Source organism: Paramisgurnus dabryanus, chromosome 11, assembly GCF_030506205.2.
Source record: "Paramisgurnus dabryanus chromosome 11, PD_genome_1.1, whole genome shotgun sequence".
Taxonomy (NCBI): Eukaryota; Metazoa; Chordata; class Actinopteri; order Cypriniformes; family Cobitidae; genus Paramisgurnus; species Paramisgurnus dabryanus.
In genome coordinates this window covers 32,620,055-32,643,677 of record NC_133347.1, presented here as the reverse complement: position 1 = coordinate 32,643,677, position 23,623 = coordinate 32,620,055, and the positions used below count along the sequence as shown (strand labels likewise).

At 37.3% G+C, this 23,623-nt stretch overlaps 1 protein-coding gene across 1 annotated transcript in view; it reads left to right on the top strand.

The window, feature by feature from the left end:
• Positions 1-23,623, top strand: part of espn (espin) — a 70,276-nt gene that overhangs the window by 30,606 nt on the left and 16,047 nt on the right. Inside the window, exons 8-11 of the mRNA XM_065247829.2 lie at positions 5,454-5,615; positions 13,881-14,118; positions 20,690-20,814; positions 23,047-23,400. Coding sequence (XP_065103901.1) covers positions 5,454-5,615; positions 13,881-14,118; positions 20,690-20,814; positions 23,047-23,400 — 879 coding nt within the window. The remainder of the gene's footprint in view (positions 1-5,453; positions 5,616-13,880; positions 14,119-20,689; positions 20,815-23,046; positions 23,401-23,623) is intronic.

Here is a 23,623-nt window from a genome sequence, read left to right as displayed (position 1 = left end):
GTATGAAAGGAAAAACTTTCAAAGACGCACTGTTTTAAAACAACCACAACTACATTTTAAATAAAATTACATAAATCTGTGTAAGACCTATTCTTTATTTTAACACGAACGGTTTTGTTATAAACATTTCTCAATATATCTTCCTTTGTGTTCATCAGAACAAAAAAAATGTATACAGGTTTGTAACAACATGAGAGTGAGTAAATAATGATAGAGTTTTCGTTTTTGGGTGAACTATCCCTTTAACTGTAAATATTGCTTTATTTTATTTATATGCAAAATGTTGATCTTTGTTCAGTCAAAAAGAAATTATGTTTTTTGAGGAAAACATTCCAGGATTTTTCTCATTTTAATGGACTTTAATGGACCCCAACACTTAACACTTAACTCAACACTTAACAGTTTTTTCAACGGAGTTTCAAAGGACTCTAAGCGATCCCAAACGAGGCATAAGGCATAATCTAATGAAACGATTGTCATTTTTGACAAGAAAAATACAAATATGCACTTTTAAACCACAACTTCTCATCTTTCCCCGGTCCTGTGAAAAATGTTCTCTCCGCCTGGCACACAGTGTAAAATGGTTGTTCCTATTTCCGTAATGAGCAATGGGTAATCTCAAAACGTTTTTTTTAACAATAGTTTTCAAATATGCACAAAAAGTTTTACAGAAGTAAAAAGACTTTATTTGTTAAACACTCAAGATAAAAAATTTACAAATTTGTGAAAGCCGTTTCAGCACTGGGAATATTATTTAAAAATGTTTTTCATCGCACCATATTTAAAGGTACAAAGTCATCATATACAATAAATCCATGGGTTAGCATTTAATAAAAATCTAAATAATTGCAATATAAGCACTTTTTAAAAGCAAAAAAATCTGCTTACCAGGTTACAAGTGAAGCAGCTCTTTACTCCTTCCTAAATCCTGTAATCTGTTCTCATTTATGTCCAAGAGACTCAATAATAATCTTTAACATTTTAATCCTGCGCATCCATGTGTGTAATAAAAACAAATTTGTCTGGCACAGCTATATTTTTAGACAGACAGCTTACATGCTGCCTGCTTTTCCTTTTATGGTCACAGCGGCATGTGAATCTGGGTCTTTGTTCATTCAACATAAGTGAATTTATCATCAAATGTTTCAAGCAAGTCAATTTCAAGCAAAATGAACATTGATTCATAAATTCATGAATGCTTGAATTCATACAAATAGTATGTACCGGGTGTGTACTCAAGCTTTCGCTAACCTGGCAGCACAGGCGTGCATAGCAACCGTATACTGGTCCACAGCTCCGGGCTATGTTTGGTCTATTTCAGCTCACTCTAGGTTTGTTTGTTTGTACAGATTTGAATACCACATCATTTAGTCTCACAGGCCCATATTAGGCTATGAGTCGCTCCACTCGCAACAGCAAGTGTTACATATATGTGCTTCGTTTTTAATGCAATATTAAAACTTTAATTCACACAAATCTGTATCGGCAGGTTCACGTGGTGTTTGGCTTTTAATTCCCTCTACCCCTGACCCTTATCCGTCCACACAGTTCCCAGTTATCAGCATTAGGTTTGGTAAGTTGACTGCTGTAGCCTCAGGGTGATTTCCACATTTATTTGTAATCAGATTCCCGTCTGTGGCCGGTGTGCATAATGCAGTCCGGTGAGAAAGCCGAGCCCGGGCGGCCATGCTCGGCCACAGCCGCGGCGTTTTGCATAAGAGGCCGCGAGCGTTTTGACCTGTGTGGTTGGATAACAGGTGAGCTACTGATGTCACCGCCCTGGGACGTGATTGTGGGATTCAAGACCCGGAGGGGCGGAGCAAGTCAAAGCAGCCGCAGGTAGAGTGACACACGGCAGTATGGAGCTGTCGTGATGAGACACCTGTGCATTCACCGGCTCTGGCTTTAAAACTTTAACTTAACTGATAGGACAACGAGAAAAAGAAATACGGGCGGATCGGCGGGTAAGACTGACATTTAGTTTGCTCAGAGATTAAATCTTGATTGTACCAGAAAGAATTAAGACTGTTTTGTTTGCTTTCTGTGAAATGCACATAATAGGCTTTGCATTGGCTACGGGTGGTTTTGTTAGAATTGTTGAATCTTATAAATACTTTCTGTTAGATACAGAGACATCATCGGTTTGGTTTGGTTTGGTTTGGTTTAGTTTGGTTTGTCATGCGATAAGCTGTAAGACCTTTCAGATGCACCGCATGTAGGATAAGAACAGCATGACTGAAGTTCATTTCTTCATATATGATGGTTAAACAACTCAATCCTACTGGAATGTAAATAGCAAGCTAAAGGAGAAGTATTGTTGACTGGTGATGAAATATTCAACAGCTTTTAAATAGGCTTCAGTCCATCCACATTGTATAGAGGTCAGCTTAGCTTTCACACAGCGATTTCCCTGAGGAACGATAATCAAACCATCTGCATTGTGCCGGCTCAGGTTACGTTGAGAGTAAATCTACAGGCCTTTAGACTGCAATGTAAAGAGCATGAATAATGTCATTCATCACAAACGTGTTTTATGACTTACACTAATAAGTCTCCTATACTTTATAAAATAACAACAACTAGAGAAATTTACAGAAATGAAAGCAAAGCATGTTTATCTTTTTGTAAAAGTTTCAGAACTTTGGTGATGCAGGTATTTAAAATAGGTTTGATTCTCATAAACGCATATATTGATCACAAAAGTTACTTGAATGCAAACTTAAAGTCACTTTGAAAAAAATGCATTAGCCAAAAGTATGTAAATATCCATGATATCTAAGAAAACAATGAATCATATCGTTCTTCTGTAAGTAAACATTTATTATCATTTACATACCCTAATCAGTTATGACATTTTGAATGAGAGTAGCATATAAAGCATCATGGTTGAATGAAAAGCATATAAACCAGTTCATATGCTGCGAGAGGATTTGTTTAAGAATTGCATTGCGCAATGTTGTTTACTATGCAAACTTCATGGTTTTGCATTAGGAAAATCTTGAGAACAGGAACACAGAAGCAGTGCTTTTTTGTGTTGGAAATTTCTGGAAGCCCTGAAACTGAGCTCAAGGTCTTTGTAATGTCATTGCTCTTGTGTTTAGGCATAAAAGTGACTGAGAGTGAGTGATAGCAGGTGAAAGTGAGTTACAGGAGTCACTCTCTCTTTTCTCAGATCCATGTTAAAGTTCGACAGATGAAAAGTCTTTTGTTTTCAGTTAAATCTGCTCATGTCACATGAGGCTTTAGCTCAGCAGCTGAAAGAGTTTATGTGGCTTAATCTTCAAATTGTGTTTTGTCCAAGAATTGTTGGAGAAAACACACATTTAGCTCTTTTTACACTTTGGATTGAAACCCTTCCAATTTACTGTAGGGACGCACTGTGTATAACCTCAATCACACAGCACTTTGGTCCCAGAAAGGTTTCTGTGTGAACACAAACACGTCCAGGAAATGTTTTTGGATCGCTTCTGTAAAGAGTACCTAGTAACATTGTCGTAAAATTTACGGAAAGCATTCTGTGTGAACAAGATGCAAAAAAACAATGGCGTAAGGGGTGTACTGAGGACAAGTGTGTCATCGCAACTGGGAGTTATGGTTCAGCTCTTTGACACAGGGAATTAAATGCAGATCAACTTTTATGTCAAGAAATGTCGGCAAACGATACTGAAGCAGAGATCAGGGGGTTCGTCATTATCAGTGCTGAAGTTGAGATTATTTACCTGCATGACAGAACAGCACAACACACGCTCCTTATGATAGGGCAACCTGATCTCACGAATTCTATTTTTTGCTCATTTTTCCATGGCATTCTCACGTATCTCTGCATTTTCTTACCATTGTCGCTTCGGTTTATTTACATAAAATGAAATCCCTACCCAAACCCCAACGCCAGGTGACAAATGGTTAAAGTTTAGAAAATTAAAAAGAATACATCAGAAAAAATTGTATAAACCAATGCTGACATAGTGACATACTAAAGCAAACACCAAATCTAACCCTAAACTGAAGCGACAATGGTTTGAAAATGGAAAAAGCAGTTGAGAAACCAATCCGTGAGAATGCCATGGAAGAATTAGCAAAAAATTCCGTGACTATCCCACGGAACTTTGTGAGAACATGTTGCATAGGGTGACCATACGTGCCATTCTTCCCGGACCTGGGCAGGATTTCGGTGCGTCTTTCGGAAGTAGTATTTGTTGACCGCATACGCCATTCAGTTAAAAACATTGTTTCATTCTTACCTTAAAATGTAACGGTTGCTTTTCTATAATAATAATAATAATCCTCTTTTACGTATGCGGTCGACAAATACGACTTCCAGAAGACGAACCCGAAATCCTGGCCAGGAAGAATGGCACGTATGGTCACCCTACCTTATGATCTTGTCATAAAATAAAATGCACGCGTTTGATTTCTCGAGAGAGAAATCACGGATAATTAGCAAACTTCAGTTGCTGTGGAAAAAAACTACCTTGTGCAGGACTTTAAATAAGTCATGTGTCTTAACGGGATCTTTACGGTATGGGTGTGAATGCACACAAAGATTCCAAAAAATCATTGGCAGTGTGAATGAACCAAAAATCAAATGATCCCGGATAAATCCTGGATGATTTTCCGTGAATTTTCCATAATTTCTGTGTGAAAAGGTCTTATGTGTCGTCCCGTAATCGGTATCGGCATATAAAGCGGTTTTCCCGTTATCGGACATGGACTGATTGTTTAAAAAAAAAACGATGATCAGGTCAGATTAAATTCCGACAATCAAAAGGGATCTCATAATGTGTTGTTATTTTTAATTAGATGACAATGACAACTGACTGGCAGTTTGTAATCTCTGCACTTCTAGGATTTTACAACATAGTAAAGTTAAACAGTAACTAAACCCTAAACCAACTTTTTTTAGTTAATGATTGTAAGAATGGGGCTTTATTAGTGCTGTTCATTAATTTTAGTAAGTTTTTTGACATTTGTATATAAAGTGTTTCAATACTACAATATATGGTGTAAAAACGTCTGAGTGCTGCCCTCTTCAGGTTGAACGGTGGCTACTGCAGTTGAATTTTCCTATTGGATGCTGGGTCAAAAAATACTGTGACGTAAGCAGGTTCAAACTCACCATGCCCTTGTTACGATCTCACCACACACTTGGTACGAGCTTAGTTCGTCCCCTCTATCTTCGTTGGGGTCTGCCCACTTTTCATGCATTTTTCAAATATTGCCAGTGGGTGGAGTCATGCTCTGACCAGGGGTTTAGTTACGCTTTAAAAAACAAAAGTATCGGTCTCAAACGTTATCGGCAGATGACATATAAGTAATCAAATATCTGTATAGACACAAAAATCGTATTGGCCGCAAGTTGAGATCTTTCAAAAGTTTGCCTGTATGACATCTAGCCCCGGTCTTTTGTAATTCATGTAAAATGTCTGATCTTCTGCTGTTTTTTCTCTCTGTAGCAGTTGAATCCTGGCGAGAACCACGACAGACTGCGAAGAGTTGACTCGAATCGAAAGTCTCGGAGCTTCAGTAAGCAGCCCAGTACTGGGGACTACTATAAGACCCTGGGCAGCGACACCACAGAGCAGCGACCCAACACAGCCATGGCACCCAATGAGGAGGTAAACCACACCTGACCACACTCCCATTACCTGTCAGGTGAAGAGATGGATGATGGGTAGCGTTTGACCTGCAGTTTGCTTACTTAAGCTGAATCAACAGTCCGAGAATAGGATTTACTGACCTGGATTACATATAATGAGATATTGGGCATCATACATACGCTAGCACAATTACTGTATTTGTTTCACTTTGTCACCCTGTAAACTCGATATCCATTGGGTGGTGGGAACGGAGTCGTCGAGACTTCTAACAAAATATTTTTAATATTGAAATCATAGACAAATGTGCCCATCATACAGTCTGTGGTTTTCTGACATCTACTGTTTCCTGTGCTTTTGGTCTTGGCTCTCATTCACTCTCTCTCACCTGTCACGTTACAACACAAATTCAGGTGAGGTGTGGCAGACCTGAACCGGCACTGCTGAGCTCCAGTTTTCAGTGTACACATATTGAGCTACTGGATAAACAGTGCTGAGTGTTTGCCATGTCTTTGTATTATGTAAGTCTGACGGCTGAGGCCTTGAAGCATTGTGTGTCACTGAACTGATGTACTGCCCATTTACTGGCACAGATTTTGCCTATTGTTTGAACGCAGCATGATATGCAGGAAACACAAATTGTAATCTCTTCCACTTCCATCGTTTCTCATAGTGAGATATGGGATTAAATGCAGAGCAAATGGAGTTTTTTTGTTTACACTAAAAAAGCTGTTCTTTTTTACCCAGCGTTGGTTTTTAAAAACCCAGCTGATGGGTTAAGTTAACCCTGGATATGTTTATATTTGACTCAAGAATGGGTTAAAACAACTCAGCATGTTGGGTTAAAATAAGTCGCGTCACTGCGCCGCCAAATTTGCAACGCCTCCAGGGGCCTCATTTATAAAATGCTGCATAGAAACCGGCTTTATATTTGATCTCACAATCATTTTTCAAATGTGCATACGTGTGATTCATAAAACAAACGTGCGCACAGAAAACGTGCGTATAGATGTGCAATCTATGAATCGAAAATGATCTTGAAATTGTGCGGTGCCACAAAGTTATAAATCTCTGCATTTAAACGATGCCTAATTTATGTCATTGACAGGTGCTTTTTAAGTTATTTGGGCCATTTTTGCCTTTATTTGATAGACAGTAATTAAGGAGATGACAGGAAAGTATAGGGTGAAGAGAGGGGTATGGGATTGGCAGAGGACCTTGTGCCGGGATTCGAACTCGGGTCGCCAGAAGTGCGTCTGCACCATGTGTCGGAGCACCGTCCACTACACCATCGGCTTCGATGACAGGAGCTTTTTTATATGTCAATGTTTAAATCCTTTACAAGCAGCAAGAAAGACATATTTTCCAAACACCTGCGTACGTCTGCTCAGACCCTGACGTGGCGCTAAGCACATTTCCAAGTCAAAGACTTTAGAAGAAGTTTATAAATATCGACTTTGCCGTGGATTTTTTGCGTACGCACAGTTTACGATCAAATTGTGCATACACACGCTTTATAAAAGAGGCCCCGGGTTTTGCTAAAGCAAGACAGTCTGATATACTGGCCATGGGCAAGTCCCTCCCCCAGAGCATGTCATTCTTTAATGGTTGACGATTGGCTCTTTTTACAGGAAGGCGGGACTAGAGCAGCCAAATGACCGTTGCGATCTCCCTCCCTCTGTAATATTAAATATGTTTGGATAAATTACAAAAAAGCGGGTTGGGTTCAGCCTTTTCTTACCCAGCGCTGGATTGAAAACCCAACATTTTTTAGCGTAAATCACTTTCTTCAGATTAGGGCTGCAACGATTAATCACGAGTCCCATTAAAAATGACTGTCTTAAATGACTGTCTTGAATCGATTCTGTGTTTCATGCACAGCCTGTGCGTGTACTACGGTGTTTTGGTCAGTAGGAAGTCCTTCTCAATCTAAAATCATTATGAGTCGGAGTCGTTTATAACGTGCATTTGAAAAGCAACACTCATTAAACAAAATCATTCAAAATATTCTTTATTATCATGAAAATACCTGAAACAATTTGAAGAACAGGGATATAAATATTCCTGTAGACATTATATTTCCTGAAATAGCGTTTGTACTGCTACTTCTTTTGTGGCAGAAATTTAGTTTCTGCACGAGAGGGTCCCCTGGCTTTGGGATGTGCAGGGATTTCACTGTAAAATGGTTAAAATTCATTCATTGAGAAAATGCGCATTTGCACGATTAATTGTTACAGCCCTACTTCAGATTCTTCTTTAACCTCCTAATACCCGAGCTTCGGTTGGTCTTTATTTCAGATTTCTTACAGTTATTTGGGGTTAAAGAACTAATAAATATAATAACCAAATATTTATCTTTGTACATGAAGCAGTGTAATTGTTTACGTTTGTGTACAACAGGTTCCAGTTACACAGAATTAAGTATTATGGTTTTATGGTATTTGCTTATGCTATATACATTAGTTTTACAGCCCTATACTATATATGTAATCCCGTGTACAATTTGATAAATCTTAAAGGGGACATATCATGAAAATCACTTTTCCATGTTTAAGTGCTATAATTGGGACCCCAGTGCTTCTATCAACCTAGAAACTGTGTCTTAAGCCCTTTTCGGACGAGATTAGTTTTACAGGGGGACCTCTGAGAAAACCGTGCTCCTCAGAGGTCCTCTGTGTTTTTAATCCCGTCCGAATCGGCCATGTCTGTGTTTTTCTCTGACGACCTCCGTAAGAATTCCAGAGCAATTTACCTACTGTTTTTCGCCGAACTCAGAGGTCCTCTGAGAAATTTAATCCCGTCCGGATGCAAATGTCTGTGTTTGCCCGCAATATCTTTTGAAAACGCGGTTCATTTCGTGTTTTGGCCAACGTGATCTGCCGTAAGGTCTTACTAATGCGCGTATATTGTATTTCCTGAGTCCCATTCATTCAGATATGGATGTTTTAACGCATTCGGCAAAATAAAATAATTAAATCAAGACGATCTGAATATCAAACACTGTTAAGACTGTCCACTGTAATATCATTAACGTTATAAGAAACGCCGTTCAAAGTTGTTCAACTCCGGAATGGTAATGTTAATAAATAAAGATAATAAATTGTTATTAATCATTATTTCTTCATTTCTTTGGGTTTATTATAAGCAGACAGTTATATAAAACACGTAGGCTAACGTAACTTTAGTAGGATTTGTATATTTTATTTTGATTTGTTAAAATTAAATTAATAAATTACATTCTGTCATAATTTTACATTTAAAACAAAATATTAAACATTACAAACACGCGTATCCAGAGCACGTGCTCTTCTGCAACGCCCAAATGCATGAAACAGACACTCCCATCTCTGGAATAGACTGCATCATTTTAATCCCGTCCGAATCGGTACATAAAAACACAGACGTCCTGGGGGACACGTTGAAACTCAAACGTTGTTTGGAAAACTAATCCCGTCCGAATAGTGCTTTAGTTTTGGTAAACCATTTTCTGCAAGCATGTGAAAAAATAGGTAATTGAAATTTGGCTTTCCCTGTGATGTCAGAAGGGGATAATACCGCCCCTCAATCAGCCCTATCCAACGATGGCACTGTCATTTAGTGCAGAGATCAGGGCTGGGTTTCCCAATAACAATTGAACTTAGCACTTAAGAGTGCTTTCTACGAGCTACTTAACGAACATTCGTTGTTCATTTACGTGCGTTTCCCAAAGATGCACGTAAAACGATCGCTCGCAGCTGGGTTTTAAGTGCTACTTACGAGTCGCTATCCGTTTGTCAAGTGCTGAAATGTCACCAATAGATTGACTCAAATTTGTAGCAGAAGCTTGTTTAGGCTAATGATCTTCAGCTGATGTGCACTAATTTTATTGTTCAATTACTTTTTTAACGTTTTAATTAGGGATGTCCCGATCAGGTTTTTTTGCCCTCGAGTCCGAGTCCGAGTCATTTAATTTTGAGTATCTGCCGATACCGAGTCCCGATCCGATACTTCTATTATACATAAAAATAGAATAAAGAAGAGCGAAAAACAGATCTAGGATGTTCCTTATGTCATGCCGCACGCGTTGCTGTTTCTGTGTGGAGTCAAAAGGGTCTAACTCTGTGCCAGCACATAACTATAGATGTGTTAAAAAATAATGAGAATATATATAGTATATATGTACAAGGGTTAAATTGGGATTTGTTTTGTGGGGATGCTCTGTTAGGAGGGAGGGTTCGAGGGGTAACATGTTTAATCCTGATGACAGCAAAGCCACTTGTGTGTTTCAATGACATTTTGTACCTCTGATATGATTTTAAGTTTCAGTTTTAAAGCTGTGCCACAGGTTGACCCACACTTTAAAACCTGAACTTTAAATTATGCAAATCTATGAGTCTGACACCCTATATGCATTTGTTGCACATGTCATTATGCACAATTGATCAAACTTTTAAAGGAAGTTATAAGACTCAACCTCCTTGACTAATTCTAGGCATAAGATAAGCTTCCCAAAAAGACTAATTTTACAAGAAAAACAACATACTGATTCAGCAATATGTCTTATAAAATAGAGATTCCCTAAGCTGGTCAGCAGTTAGTTAAAGCGCAGACTGCAATCTACACAAACTTTTATCACAGTCATGGCCCCTAGCGCAGCACGTACACTGGCGCGGAGCAGAGTGAGACCTTGACGCCGGATTTTAAACCCTGCATATGTATCCGAGTCCTGGGCTGCGTTTCCCGATAACGTTGTCTCTTAGCGCGCTACGAAGACTCTTAAGTTAAACCTTAACTGCAGGTATACCTTTTCTAGGCGTGTTTCCCGAACTGAACCTTAGCGGGATTCTTTCTTACGTACGACGTTACCAGGTGCTGTCCATGGCGATGGTGCTGAATAGGTTGATATCGATTGCTCGACAATCAATTATTCACTTTATGTAATAGGGACTTCGCTGCGTTATGAGATAGCGGTGTTCTTTATTAAATAAACATTTCTGAAATAGTTCAAGTTACATTTATTAGGAATATCTTGTAAAAATATTTCAAACTGCAAACAACTAAATATAAACCTTGTATATTTTATTTTATATCAAACGCGTGCAAAACCCGCAACGTCATGTCCAAAAGTATCATGCATAAACTGCTCCAATGCATCCATTATTCTTTTACTTTAAAGGATGATTTATATTAGGGGTTCCCAATAATGCGTTGCACAAGGGAAATGTGGGTCGTGCAAGTCACCTGGCTTGGCTGTGCATTACACTTAAAATATTTAAAAACAAACTGTTGTTCATTAGTTCACGCTTTTATTGTGCTTGGACACTGGATGCGCAAGCAGCGCGTTTACAATGCGACGCATTTCTGGAACCGCACCTGTCTTTTTACCTTAAATATAACATAAAAATATATATTATGTGATATATAAATATATATTATGATTGCTTTAGATTTTAGCTTTGATTAGATTTAATGTGGAAAATTTGTTGACCTATACAAGCAGTAGATAATCAAGTGGAGCAGTTTCTTTTGAGTGTTTATAAAGAACATGGCATGCAGTTGCCTCAAAGTTAGAAAACATTAAAAAACTTCGATGCAAAGTCGACTTAACATCAATAATAATATTAAGGAATATCAACAATTATGATTTCGTGATGAATGTGCTCCCGTGGCATGCGATTTTTACTTGATTTGTTTTATTGCAGCTAAAATAGCAAAGTTTTAAAAGTAAAGATTTAACGGATATGAAATGCACAAATGAAATGGTAAGATTCGTTGTATAGCTGCCTGCCATAGTTTCACCATCTCCTCCACCCAAAATCTTTTTTTTTATAGTTTCTTAAGCCTGTAATAATAGTCCCCAGCTGATGTTTATTTGGAAAAAAGTAATAAAAAAATCTAACAACCATCAGTTTAATGATGTCTTATTATGTGAATGTTTTATTCTTTAAATTTAAAAATAATTTAACACGGAGTGTACTTCAACTTTTTTTTACAGATATTTAGTTATATAGACTGCAATCTACACAAACTTTTATCACAGTCATGGCCCCTAGTGGAGTCAAGTGGGATAAGGTATGGCTAAGAGTGCTCCAGACCAATCTTCCGAACGAATGACTTACAGAAGGGATACGTAAGAACGTTTCGGGAAACACATATTAACGATAAGGTACAGCTTAAGGTACAACTTAAGAACGACGTAGAGCTAAGAAGGTTTCGGGGAACGCAGCCCTGATCGGGAGGTAACGTCCGATTCCGATCGAGTCTGAAACCACGTGATCGGATCGGGACATCCCTAGTTTTAATAATTTGTGCATAATGACACATTATTTTCTGTATTTAGTTAGGACTTGTCCCACTGCGAAATGCCTTCTGCATTTTATATTATAGTTTATATTTTTATTATTTGTTGTTTATTATCTATGTTTTTTTTATTATGGATTATTCCATTGTACCATAAATATTTATTTGGTTTCTTTAATCAGATGCCATACCCTTCAAAACTTTTTTTTTTTTACTGTAGATGAATTATAGCAGCAATTGATAGGAACCATTTATCAATTTGCTAGTACTAAATTCTACCAAAATTGTACCAAATACTTTTTCCTTCTTTATTAATTTATGTTTAGTCATTTAAATTTGATTTCTCATTTGAATTTTAAATTTATTATATGAAAGTAATTTAAACTAATAAACAAAGAAAACCCAATAAATAAATATACGTTTAAAACATTACATTATCAATATTGCAGGAGTGCAATTTGCTGGTTTTCCTGCAGGTGACCTGTGTTGTCTTACGATGCACTTATGAATGAACGATTACTACAGAGCACTCGTAGATCTACGATGAAGTTACGAAGCTTTTGGGAAACGGCCCGTAATTCTAAGATGATTCGTACAAACGTATTTAAGATCTACCTAGCCTTACGATGCTTTTGGGAAACCTGGCCCAGCTCATTTGCATGTTAAAGGACACACCCAAAAACTACAAATTTTTGCTCACAACTTCAAAGTGGCAATTTTAACAAGCTAGAATAAATTATCTATATGGTATTTTGAGCTAAAACATACATACTTTGGGGACACCAAAGATATATTTGACATATTTAAAAAGTCTTGTGAAATGTCCCATTTAATGAACTGTAAGCTAAACATCTTAAGAGGAACTCAATTACATCTGCAAAGTGAATAATAAACATTGTAAGCAGTGAAGAAATGTAGTAAGGGCAGTGAATCATGAAGGTGTTTGAAGAGCCGCACTATGAACTTTTGGGTCAAATGTGAGTAATGTCATTTGGTCTAGATTTAATCTTCATTGAGCCTGTTAAACTGACAGTGGGTGTCACTCGATGGAAGCAGATGGAGCTCCAGATGTCCCTGTGTGTAATGACCCATTACAGCGGCTTACACGCAACATGACATGACATATGCTGGAGATAGAGATGATGATGTGGGAGGGGACGCGTGCGGCACGCGTCCGGGAGAAGGGGGCTCAGGGGGGCGGGGTGAGAGATCAGGGCTCATGTTCAGTGGGAGGGGTGAGGCGGGAAGGGGCGGGGGTCTCTGGAGGTATTGAGTGTGAAGGATTGTGAATCTCAGATTCAACAGATGTCCATCCATTCCAGCAAACCATTGAGACTAATTGTGTATTCATCACCAGCTGTAATGCATATGGTGGGTGAGGGGATATATATTAGTCTACATTATCCAGTATAGGACCATCTGAGTGCCTAAAATATTATTTTGAATTTGAATATGAATACCTTCTGACACACCTTCTAAGTGGTGCTTTGGAAATCATGTCAAATCCATTCACAACCTATTTAACTTCCATAGGACATATTTCTGAAGTGCACAGAATTTTTTATTAGAAACAATTTAGGACAAGACTGGATTTTATCCGGCTATAAATTTGATTGTAAACAGTGATCTGAATATGACAGCCAAAAAGAAAACAGCACAGTGTTACATTTTATTGAAGTATTGCAAAGACAACGTTTATTTTATTTTAAGAATAATATTCACCAGTAAATTGTTCACAATTAACCAGCAACGTATTAACATATTATCAAAGTAAATTACATTTATTTGGATTTCATTGTAACTTTAAAAAAAAACAGGAATAGCTTTAGATTCATGTTAACACAATTACTATTAAAACAGGACGTTTCAACTTATTTTTGTTATGTATAGGCAGGAGCCTTAAGTATACAGTAAAAAGTATAGTAAAAAGCAAGTGGAGGATATTCTGGCTCTATAGAGCATTTGATTGACATATTGACTGTAGGTTAATGTTTTTGGTCTCGACAGGGTTCTGCGCTGTTGGAGGAACCGGCAGACACAGCCCCTGCTCCTGAGAATGGCACAGGAACCTCAGAGGATGTACCAGTTCCCCCTCCACCTCCTCCTCCACCCGCCAGCACCTCCATCCCGACTCCGCCCCCACCTCCACCCCTCCCATCAGAGAAATCTGATCCGCCCCCAGCCCCTGCACTGCCCCCAGCTGCACCGACTCCCAGCCAAAACCGGATGTCTTCTTCCTCTAACAGTGAGTATTGACAGCTATCTCTCTCTTTCTGTACACATCCCTGTCCTCTCTTATTCAGTCTGTCTCTTTAAGGTCTTAATGCTTGTATTTGATTCCATATACAGTATTACACATTTTTATCATTTTATTTTTCTGGAGGTCCACTTGTAATGTTTGTAGAGTTTTATTTGCACCATGAAAAATCACGTGTTTGATTGTCCTGATCAATCTTGCTTTCGTTTTTTTTTTAAAAAGTGTGTTGTAAAACCTGCTTCAAATTTAACCACTGTATCAATTACAAACATTTTCAAAAGTCACATAAGGTGCTACAGTGATTATAGACAGAGTCTGTTGGTATCTGACAGTCTGATAAGCCGAGAGATTATTTTGCACCATATACGCAAAAAAAAAAACATTTCTCTGACATGTATTTTCTAAGGACATTTTGTAGAAAGTAAAGCTTAATTAAATATATTTTTGCATTTAAAATATATATTTAGTTTCAACCCCCATACTGCACATCAACAAATATTTCAAAATGTATTTCAGGGGCAAGCAAATAGATTAAAAATTGTATAATTTTAATTTGATAGTTTTTCTTCCAGTGAATTTTTTAAACTTGGATTGAAATATATGGAGGGCTATATATATTTTACAACCTATAAAATGTCCTTTATTTTTCAAAAGATGAACATTCAATTTATTTAATTGTAAATAAAATCTCATATGTTATTAACTATGCTTATTTATACTGTATTAACTCATAAGTATTAAACTGTGCATGTTAAGAGGACCTGGATGAGGGTTATTGTTTGCTTTTACTACAACACATTACAAAAAACCTTACATTTCACCTTGTAGGCACAACTTTTATTATAAAAATATTTTTTTGTAAACATAATATATTTCAGCAAATATATATATATATATTTGTATATTTTGAAAAGGTATTTGAAGTTATATTAGATTTCTTTTTTTTGCCGTATTGGGCAGCATCCCAGCCTGATCTCACGAGAATTCGTACATATTTTACGAGTTGGCTAATTAGTATGAATTCATACAAAGCAAATCGTACAAAAACTTACGAATGTGTTCTTATGAATTAATATGAATTAGCCAACTCGTAAAATATGTACGAATTTTTGTGAGATAGCGTTGAGTATATGCAAGGCTTTATTGAAAGGAATAGTTCACAGAATAATGAAAATTAACCCATAATTTATTAACCTTTATACCAAGGGGCCTTTTAAAATGGACTACGCTTCGCGTCTTGCCGCATTACCACCATGGGTGTGCATTATTTTCGAATGATTCAATGGCCCATCGTCAATTATTCCTTACTAATGTCGTTCTTGGTGTATATGCATTTCTTCTGCCGAAAACATTTATTTTGCATATATATTGGCAGCATTAATATTCTAGTACAGAATGTACTCTTAAATGCATCAGATAAGCTATGAGACATCTATGGCATGGTATTGATTACCGCAGAATTTTTTTTATCTAAGTTTAGTTGTCAAGCATACAGTGGTGTCCAAATACACATCCACTGAATGTGGATTTTTGTGCACTGTTTTGATGTTGTATGTATGTACCCTGGAACATTATTTTAAAACATGTAAAGCATTAAAATATTTGAAATGAAAATGCATCACATCTGATGTTGTGTTAAAACCATTGGTGTGTTTCTGTGTAAGCTTGGATTTTCACTGGTGAATGTGAAAAGCCATAAAGTAAATCTTTTGAAGTTGAAACTGTGAACGTGAAACCCCGGCTGCTCGTTCACTCCAAACTATTTACAAATTAATGTGTTTGGGCTATTGTTACTTTGAAATTGGGTTTAGTGTTCTACCATTTACTTAATTGTTTCTCCTCTGAGAGATACCTGACGTGTGCTGTGATCGGGCCAAATCTGCACAATTCTGTCATATTGTCAACTTTAAAACAACTATTCCTGGATGTCTGTGGTGGTTTTTAACTGTCCATGTCCCAGCGTTCGTGTATTAGACAGAGCTGTTGTGGCTTGTGTAAGAGAAACACGAGTCATGAGGTTAACCAAAGCATCTGCATGCACCAATAAACCTCGGCTCGTCATCTGTAGTCCATCAATTTGAGTTTCACTGTGTTAAATCATTCATCTCATTTATTAAGAGTTGATTTATTCTTTCACCGCTGATAAAGATAGGACTGGTGTTAAAGTGTGTTATTTCTCATTCTGTTTGTATTGTATGGACATGAATGATCATTCAAATCTTGTGGTTTTGTGCTAAGGCCACATCCTGCCAAACAGCAACAATACCGTAGTTGTTTCTTCAGATCTTCAATTTCATTGTCTTGTTGTCATATTTATTCATTCGTCGTATCAGAAACTGTAAAGGATGTGCTTGTGTGTAGTTGCAGACAGATTTTCTAGACAATATTGTGTTTCATTTACTAACAGGTCAGTGTGCGTTTTGTTTTGTTTGTTCATCTTATCTCTCTATTGTTTGTCCTCCCATTATCCTCTGTGTCTGCCTTCACGGCACCTGTCTCACTGTCCACTGCTCTCTCTTTCTCTCTTTTTTCATTCTCACCACATCATTTCTTTTTAAGAAGGGCATCTGTCCCCTTCATCTGGTCCTGAGTCTCTCCGTCAGAGGAAGAGTAAGTATTTCTCACACTAACAGTGTGTGTTTGTGTGTGTGTTTGTGTGTCTCTCTTTACCCTCTTTTCAGTGTGTTGTTTGTTTGGCTCTTTGTCTAAAGTGAATCTGTTTGTTTCAGTATAACCTTTCCCTTCGCTTTACATATATGATTGTAATCGTGAATCAGATTCGTAGAATCTGGCACATTAGCTGTGCGTCTCATCCATTAAAGCATCAATGACACATTGAGTAGATGAGGAGGGCGATGCCACTTTACATTCACAAAAGTTATATATTGAGTAGTTAAGTAAGCAGTAGTATGTATTCATAGTATTCGAAAAACGTCATACTTCTGAACAGATTTTGAAGTGTGCATTTGATAGACAGTTTACTATCTCATGATGCCATGCCAGTTGAGGAGCCACCAAATAAAAAATAAGTTAAATTAATTTAAATAATAGAAATGAATTAACTGGGCGGCTGCGATGTATTGCTCATGATGTAATTGCACTTTCCATTAATTAATTATGGTGACAGTTGTTCTGACATCGTAGGTCAAAGGACATACGGGTCATATTATATGTTGCAGTATGCAGATGCACATAGTGCATAGTATGCATAGTATTTTAAAGTAGTTGTTACTTCATCTAATTCACTACGCATTGTCACAATACACAATTTCAGACGCAGTTTCGATTACGAATGTATGGTAAGTGAGACTCATGTTAACTTTAAAGGGGACATTTCACAAGACTTTATTAAGATGTCAAATAAATCTTTGGTGTCTTCAGTACGTTTGTAAAGTTTTATGGTGCGTTCCAGGCAGGTTTTTAAACGCGTGAGTTACGACTTCAAAACCACGACTCACGACCCTATGCGTTCCAGGCAGCCTGTAACTCGTGTTTTTACAACCTTCTACCGGTGAAAGTGCACTGGAACGGCAGTCAAACACGTGACTTCCCACCCGTGAACTCGTACTAGATCGATGTACTCCCAGTTCAGAGTCGTGAGTCGTGGTTTTGAAGTCGTGAGTTACGGGTTACAGGTTGCCTGGAACGCAGCATTAGCTCAAAATATCATATAGATCATTTATTATAGCATGTTAAGATTGCACCTTTGTAGGTGTGAGCAAAAATAACTAATTAACATGCAAATGAGCTGATATCTGCACTAAATGACGGTGCCGTGGTTGGAAAGTGCAGATTAAGGGGCGGCATAATAATAATAAGTTCCCTCTCTGACATCACAAAGGGAGCCAAATTCCAATCAGCTATTTTTTCACATGCTTGCAGAGAATGGTTTACCAAAACTACGTTACTGGGTTGATCTTTTACACATTTTTTGGTTGATAGAAGCACTGGGGACCCAATTATAGCACTTAAACATGAAAAAGTCTGATTTTTGTCCCCTTTAAGTAAACATTTCAAACGGCTGCTTATTTTACTTTTGTTACCTGTCATATTTCTGAATGAAATTAGGATTTTTTGATTGATTGGGCATTAGCTCGAACTGATTTTGCCAAAATGGTTGATGTTCTCAGGGCAACAGATTGTGTTGGCCCAAGGACAACATCTTTTCTAAATAAAACCTAAACCCCAACCCTAACCACAACCAAACCCTAAAATCAGAGGGACATGATAAGTGAAAAACAATGGTCTAGAAACAGCTAATCCTGATTGTAAGCTTAAACTTAAGAGAAACTGTAAACTTATTTCTGAAATCTGATTGGTTGATTGAAATGTTGTCCGAGGGTCAACATAATGTTACCCTGGGGACATCAACCACTTGGCAAAATCAGGAGAGCCTTGGGCATTAGGCATGGATGTGCGAGAAATAAGAGGCCTTGGTGATGTCAAAAGTTGCAGAGTTTTACAGTAGTTGTTACAGATTAATAAAAGATTACTTTGTTGAATACAAACAATTAAGTGTTTCTTTACAATGAAGTGATTAACTAAAAGTCTGTGCCGTGCGATTTCAACTAAATACAGTTTTGATGAATCCATAGAACATTGCATGAAATGAAAACACTGTTTCTGTGGCGATGAAGTGAGCCATAATGTCATGAATGAATATGAAGGTGTGTAAACAGTGGGCGTCCTTATTGACCGAGCCCAGCCATCAACACAACGCCTTCAAAATACGTCACATTATAACTCACTATGCACAGCTATTGTGAACATCCTGAGCCTGAATTCTGCTTATATTCAGCCCTTACTTACTCTGTTGCCTTTGTTAAAGTTATATAACTAAGTTGGATCATTTCAATTGACATTAAGTTGAAAAATGAAGATTTGCAGAGTGAAGGACGAAGGTAAATATTACTGCGTTTGTTATAACCTATGATGATGTGCCTTAGTTTATGATAGTGTGATGTAGTTTCATTCTTGTGATTGTATTTCAAGGGGAGAATATATATACAAATCTAGGAAAGAATAATCAGTGCTTTGTGGTTTTACTTGTTTTCTTTTATTTGCACCAATATACCAACTTATAGCACACAAAGATATTTGTGAAACCAGAAGGTTTTTAAGATTCATTCTGCTGTGTGCCTCACAGGGTCAATTCATGTTTTAGTATAATACAGCTGAGAGGTAATGCTGATGTATTGACCATCCTGTATTAATAACCAGTATTGAGATGTTGGTGTCCAGTAGGTCTTGTTTACTGGTTTTACAAGGGTTTTAGTCACTTGTCAGTCAGTTTAGGAGAGCAGCTAAAGCATTTGAGCGTCTGCTAAGACCAACAAGCCAGCTTAGGCAAGTACAAGCTATGGTTTTTCCAGGAAAGATGTGTTTGGATTCTGCGTGTCACAGAAAGTGTTGTGTGTGGCTCACTGTGTAAAACTTCAGCTGTTAATCCTCTGTTAAGTGTGAAGATGTTTGACTGAAGGTTTGAGAAAGCAGGAGGGTCACTGAGAGTAGACTTCAAATCCACCTTCGGTTTGGCAGCCATCTGTTGTCAGCGTTCATTACCGCTGATCCGTTCAGTGATCCCTCGAGCGACAGTGAGCAAACACACAGAGGCGGACAGGAGCGTATCCATCTGCAGACGTCTGAATGTATAACTACAATTGGCTGTGAGAAAACTATTGAGAACTCTGTTAGAGAGACGCTCTGGAGACTTGATTTAATAAACAGCAGGTGATGTACGTTTATTTCCACTTTTCTTTGGGAATAAAAATAGGTTTATGTTACGTTTAGAAAGTTTGAAATGTAAAGAGATGGAGTTGTGATAGTTTCATTGGTTATAACGTTTGATCTTACATTAGTTTGTCATTTAGACACGATACAGTTTGTGATTTTCAGAAGGAGAGATTTGAGCTCTATTTATACCTGGAGCTGTCAGCATTCATTTATTTGCATTAATACTTTAGCACTGTGATGCTGGATTACAGTCTTTACAGTACAAATCAATTTTGACATTTAAATAAACAGTATTCTTTCTATTTTTATGTACATTTCTTTATATAATATCTATGGTTTTTACTGTTCTGTATATTGCAGAGTCATGTGAATAGCTATGATTTGTTAAATATTTGTTTTTTGAAATGTTAAAGATTTGTTATTAGTGTCTTTTGTTTATCCTGGTATGGCAATGAAGTATGAGTGTAAAACCTAGAGTACAGGGCAGGTTAGGTCAGGTTGTATACAGTGAATAACAATCGGTCATTTCCATATTTAAAAGAAGAGGATTTTTGCATCCTTTTTAGCACCCTGTGCTTCCTTTTATTTTGCCTTGAAATGTTGAAAACTTAAACAAAGGCTCTTTATTGAATCTTTTTTATTTTTCATGTTTAGTCTTTTCTGTTGTGGACTCATTCCATTATAAACTGTTATGTAATACTAACACACAAGTTATTAAGGGCTTTGAATGAAATATTTTGTGAAGAAGTGCTCTCCCCCTCTGTCTCTCTCTCTCTCTTTCCCCTTGTGCATTCATCCCAGCTCAGTTTCTGTTTCTTTATCTCAGGCAATAAATCCTTTAACATGATGTCCCCCACTGGAGATAACTCGCAGCTTCTGGCTGAAATTAAAGCTGGGAAGAATTTGAAGCCGACACCTCAAAGTAAAGGCTACACGACCATCTTCTCCAACGTACGTCTTTCACAACCACATTTAACCATATATAAACCTACACATTACTTCTTTAAGTATTTCATTTTAGATTAAAGTCATATGTAATGAGGGCTTTTGAATGTATCCTGTGACCTGTTAGTGAGGTGTGACTGCTGTCGCTTCAGGACTGGATTATGATGTAACAGCGTTTGCATTACAACCTTCATTGTCCGTAGTAACAGAATACAAACTAACACACTCAGACGTGGCATACACAGAGACTAATAGACATTAATCTTCATTGTATTTTTACCTCAACGCTTTGACACTTAACTGAGTATATAAATTTTTCCTCTTATCTTATAAAGGCTGAAGCATAAATGCTTAAAATGTATTTTGTGAAATTAGAAAATATTTGCAGATATAAATTGTGCCTGTGTGTTAGGTGTTTTACAAAGGTAAAATTGATTTAAAAAAAATTATGTTTAAAAAAAACCCAGCAAGCAAAAGCCATCATTTCCCTGTCTAGGTTAACAAAAGACCCAATATAGTCCAGCTATGAGTAACCCACTTCTAGCTAAATTAAACTTGAATTTGGTTACATGTCTACAATATCATCATGTAAGCAAACTCATCTGTGATTACAAGCTGTTTGCTTTCATTTATTTATTTATTTGGTCTGGTCAAACGTCTATTCAATTTTTCCTGACAATGCCTTGTTTTAGCCTAGCCATCTGGGCTATGTCTGGACGGCCATTAGACGTCTCTTAAAAACAAAAATTGCTTGCTGGTTAGTTTTTTTAAATGGGCCTGATTGATCATAACGAATATGAAAATGTTTCAAATCATTTTAGATAAGAATGATAAAGTGTGCAGAGCTGTGATCTAGACAATAGTTGGCTAATTTCATTCCCTTATCGTGATCTTTTGTTGACTTCAGTTTATAATAATAAAGATGTCCACGTTTGACTGTACTGTACACGTCTGTACATATAAATATAAATCATATTTTTTCCACTCATCATATAGCACAGAAAACACTGAATCATATTTCAGGAAATAGCTGGCAGTAAACTCTGCAGGTCTTGTGTAACAGACTGATCAATGCTGTAGTACAACAACACAATTTATTTACCTTAAATCAGTGAAGAAATGACAGAAAGTGATTTTTTTTGTTCCACTTATTAAAATGATTTTTAATTTCCAAAAAAACAAATAACTTAAGGAACATTTACAGCAAAATATGGTTGTTAAAGGATTAGTCAATTTTCTTTAAAAAATTCCAGATAATTTACTCATCACCATGTCATCCAAAATGTTGATGTCTTTCTTTGTTCAGTCGAGAAGAAATTATGTTTTTTGAGGAAAACATTCCAGGATTTTTCTCATTTTAATGGACTTTAATGCAACCCAACACTTAACACTTAAATCAACACTTAACAGTTTTTATCAATGGAGTTTCAAAGGACTCTAAATGATCCCAAACGAGGCATAAGCGTCTTATCTAGTGAAACGATTTTAATTTTTGACAAGAAAAATAAATAAATATGCATTTTTAAACCACAACTTCTCTGCTATCTCCGGTCCTGAAAGCGCCAGCGTGACCTCACGTAATTGTATTGTGGCGTCGAAAGGTCACGTGTTACATATATATATAACGCACATTTGCGCACCATTTTAAACAATAAACAAACACAAAGACATTAATTAATATCATTCCACATACAACAACGGAACGGTCCTCTTTTTCCACACTTGTAAAGACTGAGGCGTAGTTTCGCATACATCATCCGTGACCTCTTGACGTGATGACATATTGCGTGAGGTCGCGCTGGCACATCACAGGACCGGATATAGACGAGAAGTTGTGCTTTAAAAGTCCATATTTTTTATTTTTCTTGTCAAAAATGACAATCGTTTCGCTTGATAAGACCCTTATGCCTCGTTTGGGATCGTTTAGAGTCCTTTGAAACACCATTGATAAAAACTGTAAAGTGTTCAGTTAAGTGTTAAGTGTTGGGTTCTATTAAAGTCCATTAAAATGAGAAAAATCCTGGAATGTTTTCCTTAAAAAACATAGTTTCTTCTCGACTGAACAAAGAAAGACATCAACATTTTGGATGACATGGTGGTGAGTAAATTATCTGGATTTTTTTTAAGAAAATTGACTAATCCTTTAAGATCTTCGGTGAACCCAAGGATGTACTATGAAAACTTTATTTTATAAGCCAAGAAGTGTAACCAATTCTGATCCATAATTTTGTTTACCAGGGCGAACGTCCGTCATCTCCGCCACAGCCTATGCCAAAACCCCAACCCAATGACGCCCAATCCTCAAAGCCAGAGTCTCCAGCACCCAACAGCCCATCTACATCACCCGATCCAACGCCGACATCCAGCGGTGGGCCACCACACACGCTGTCCACATCACAGTGCAGCGAGCAGCTCACAGACGCCGTCAATGGAAACGCTGCACCCGAGCAGAAGAAAACCAACACGGTGGACGTGGAAACTCTGGTGCCCACTCACGACGAGCAGGGCCGACCCATCCCGGAGTGGAAGAGACAAGTGATGGTCAGGAAGCTACAGGTGAAGATGCAGGAGGAGGAGCAGAACAAGAAAAAGGTGATACTACAGGCAGATATTTTAAACATAAGCTGAGACAGTGTGCCTGACATCTTTATTATAATGTAAACAAAAGAGACACTTTACTCAAATAACCCAATGAAAGCCTTTCAACCATGTGAAGATTGCATCTGTGTGTACTCTACGCTGAGACGTCTATTTCTAAAACTGTAGATCATATACAGCATACAGTTCATACCAGTGGTTTTCTCAAATATATATA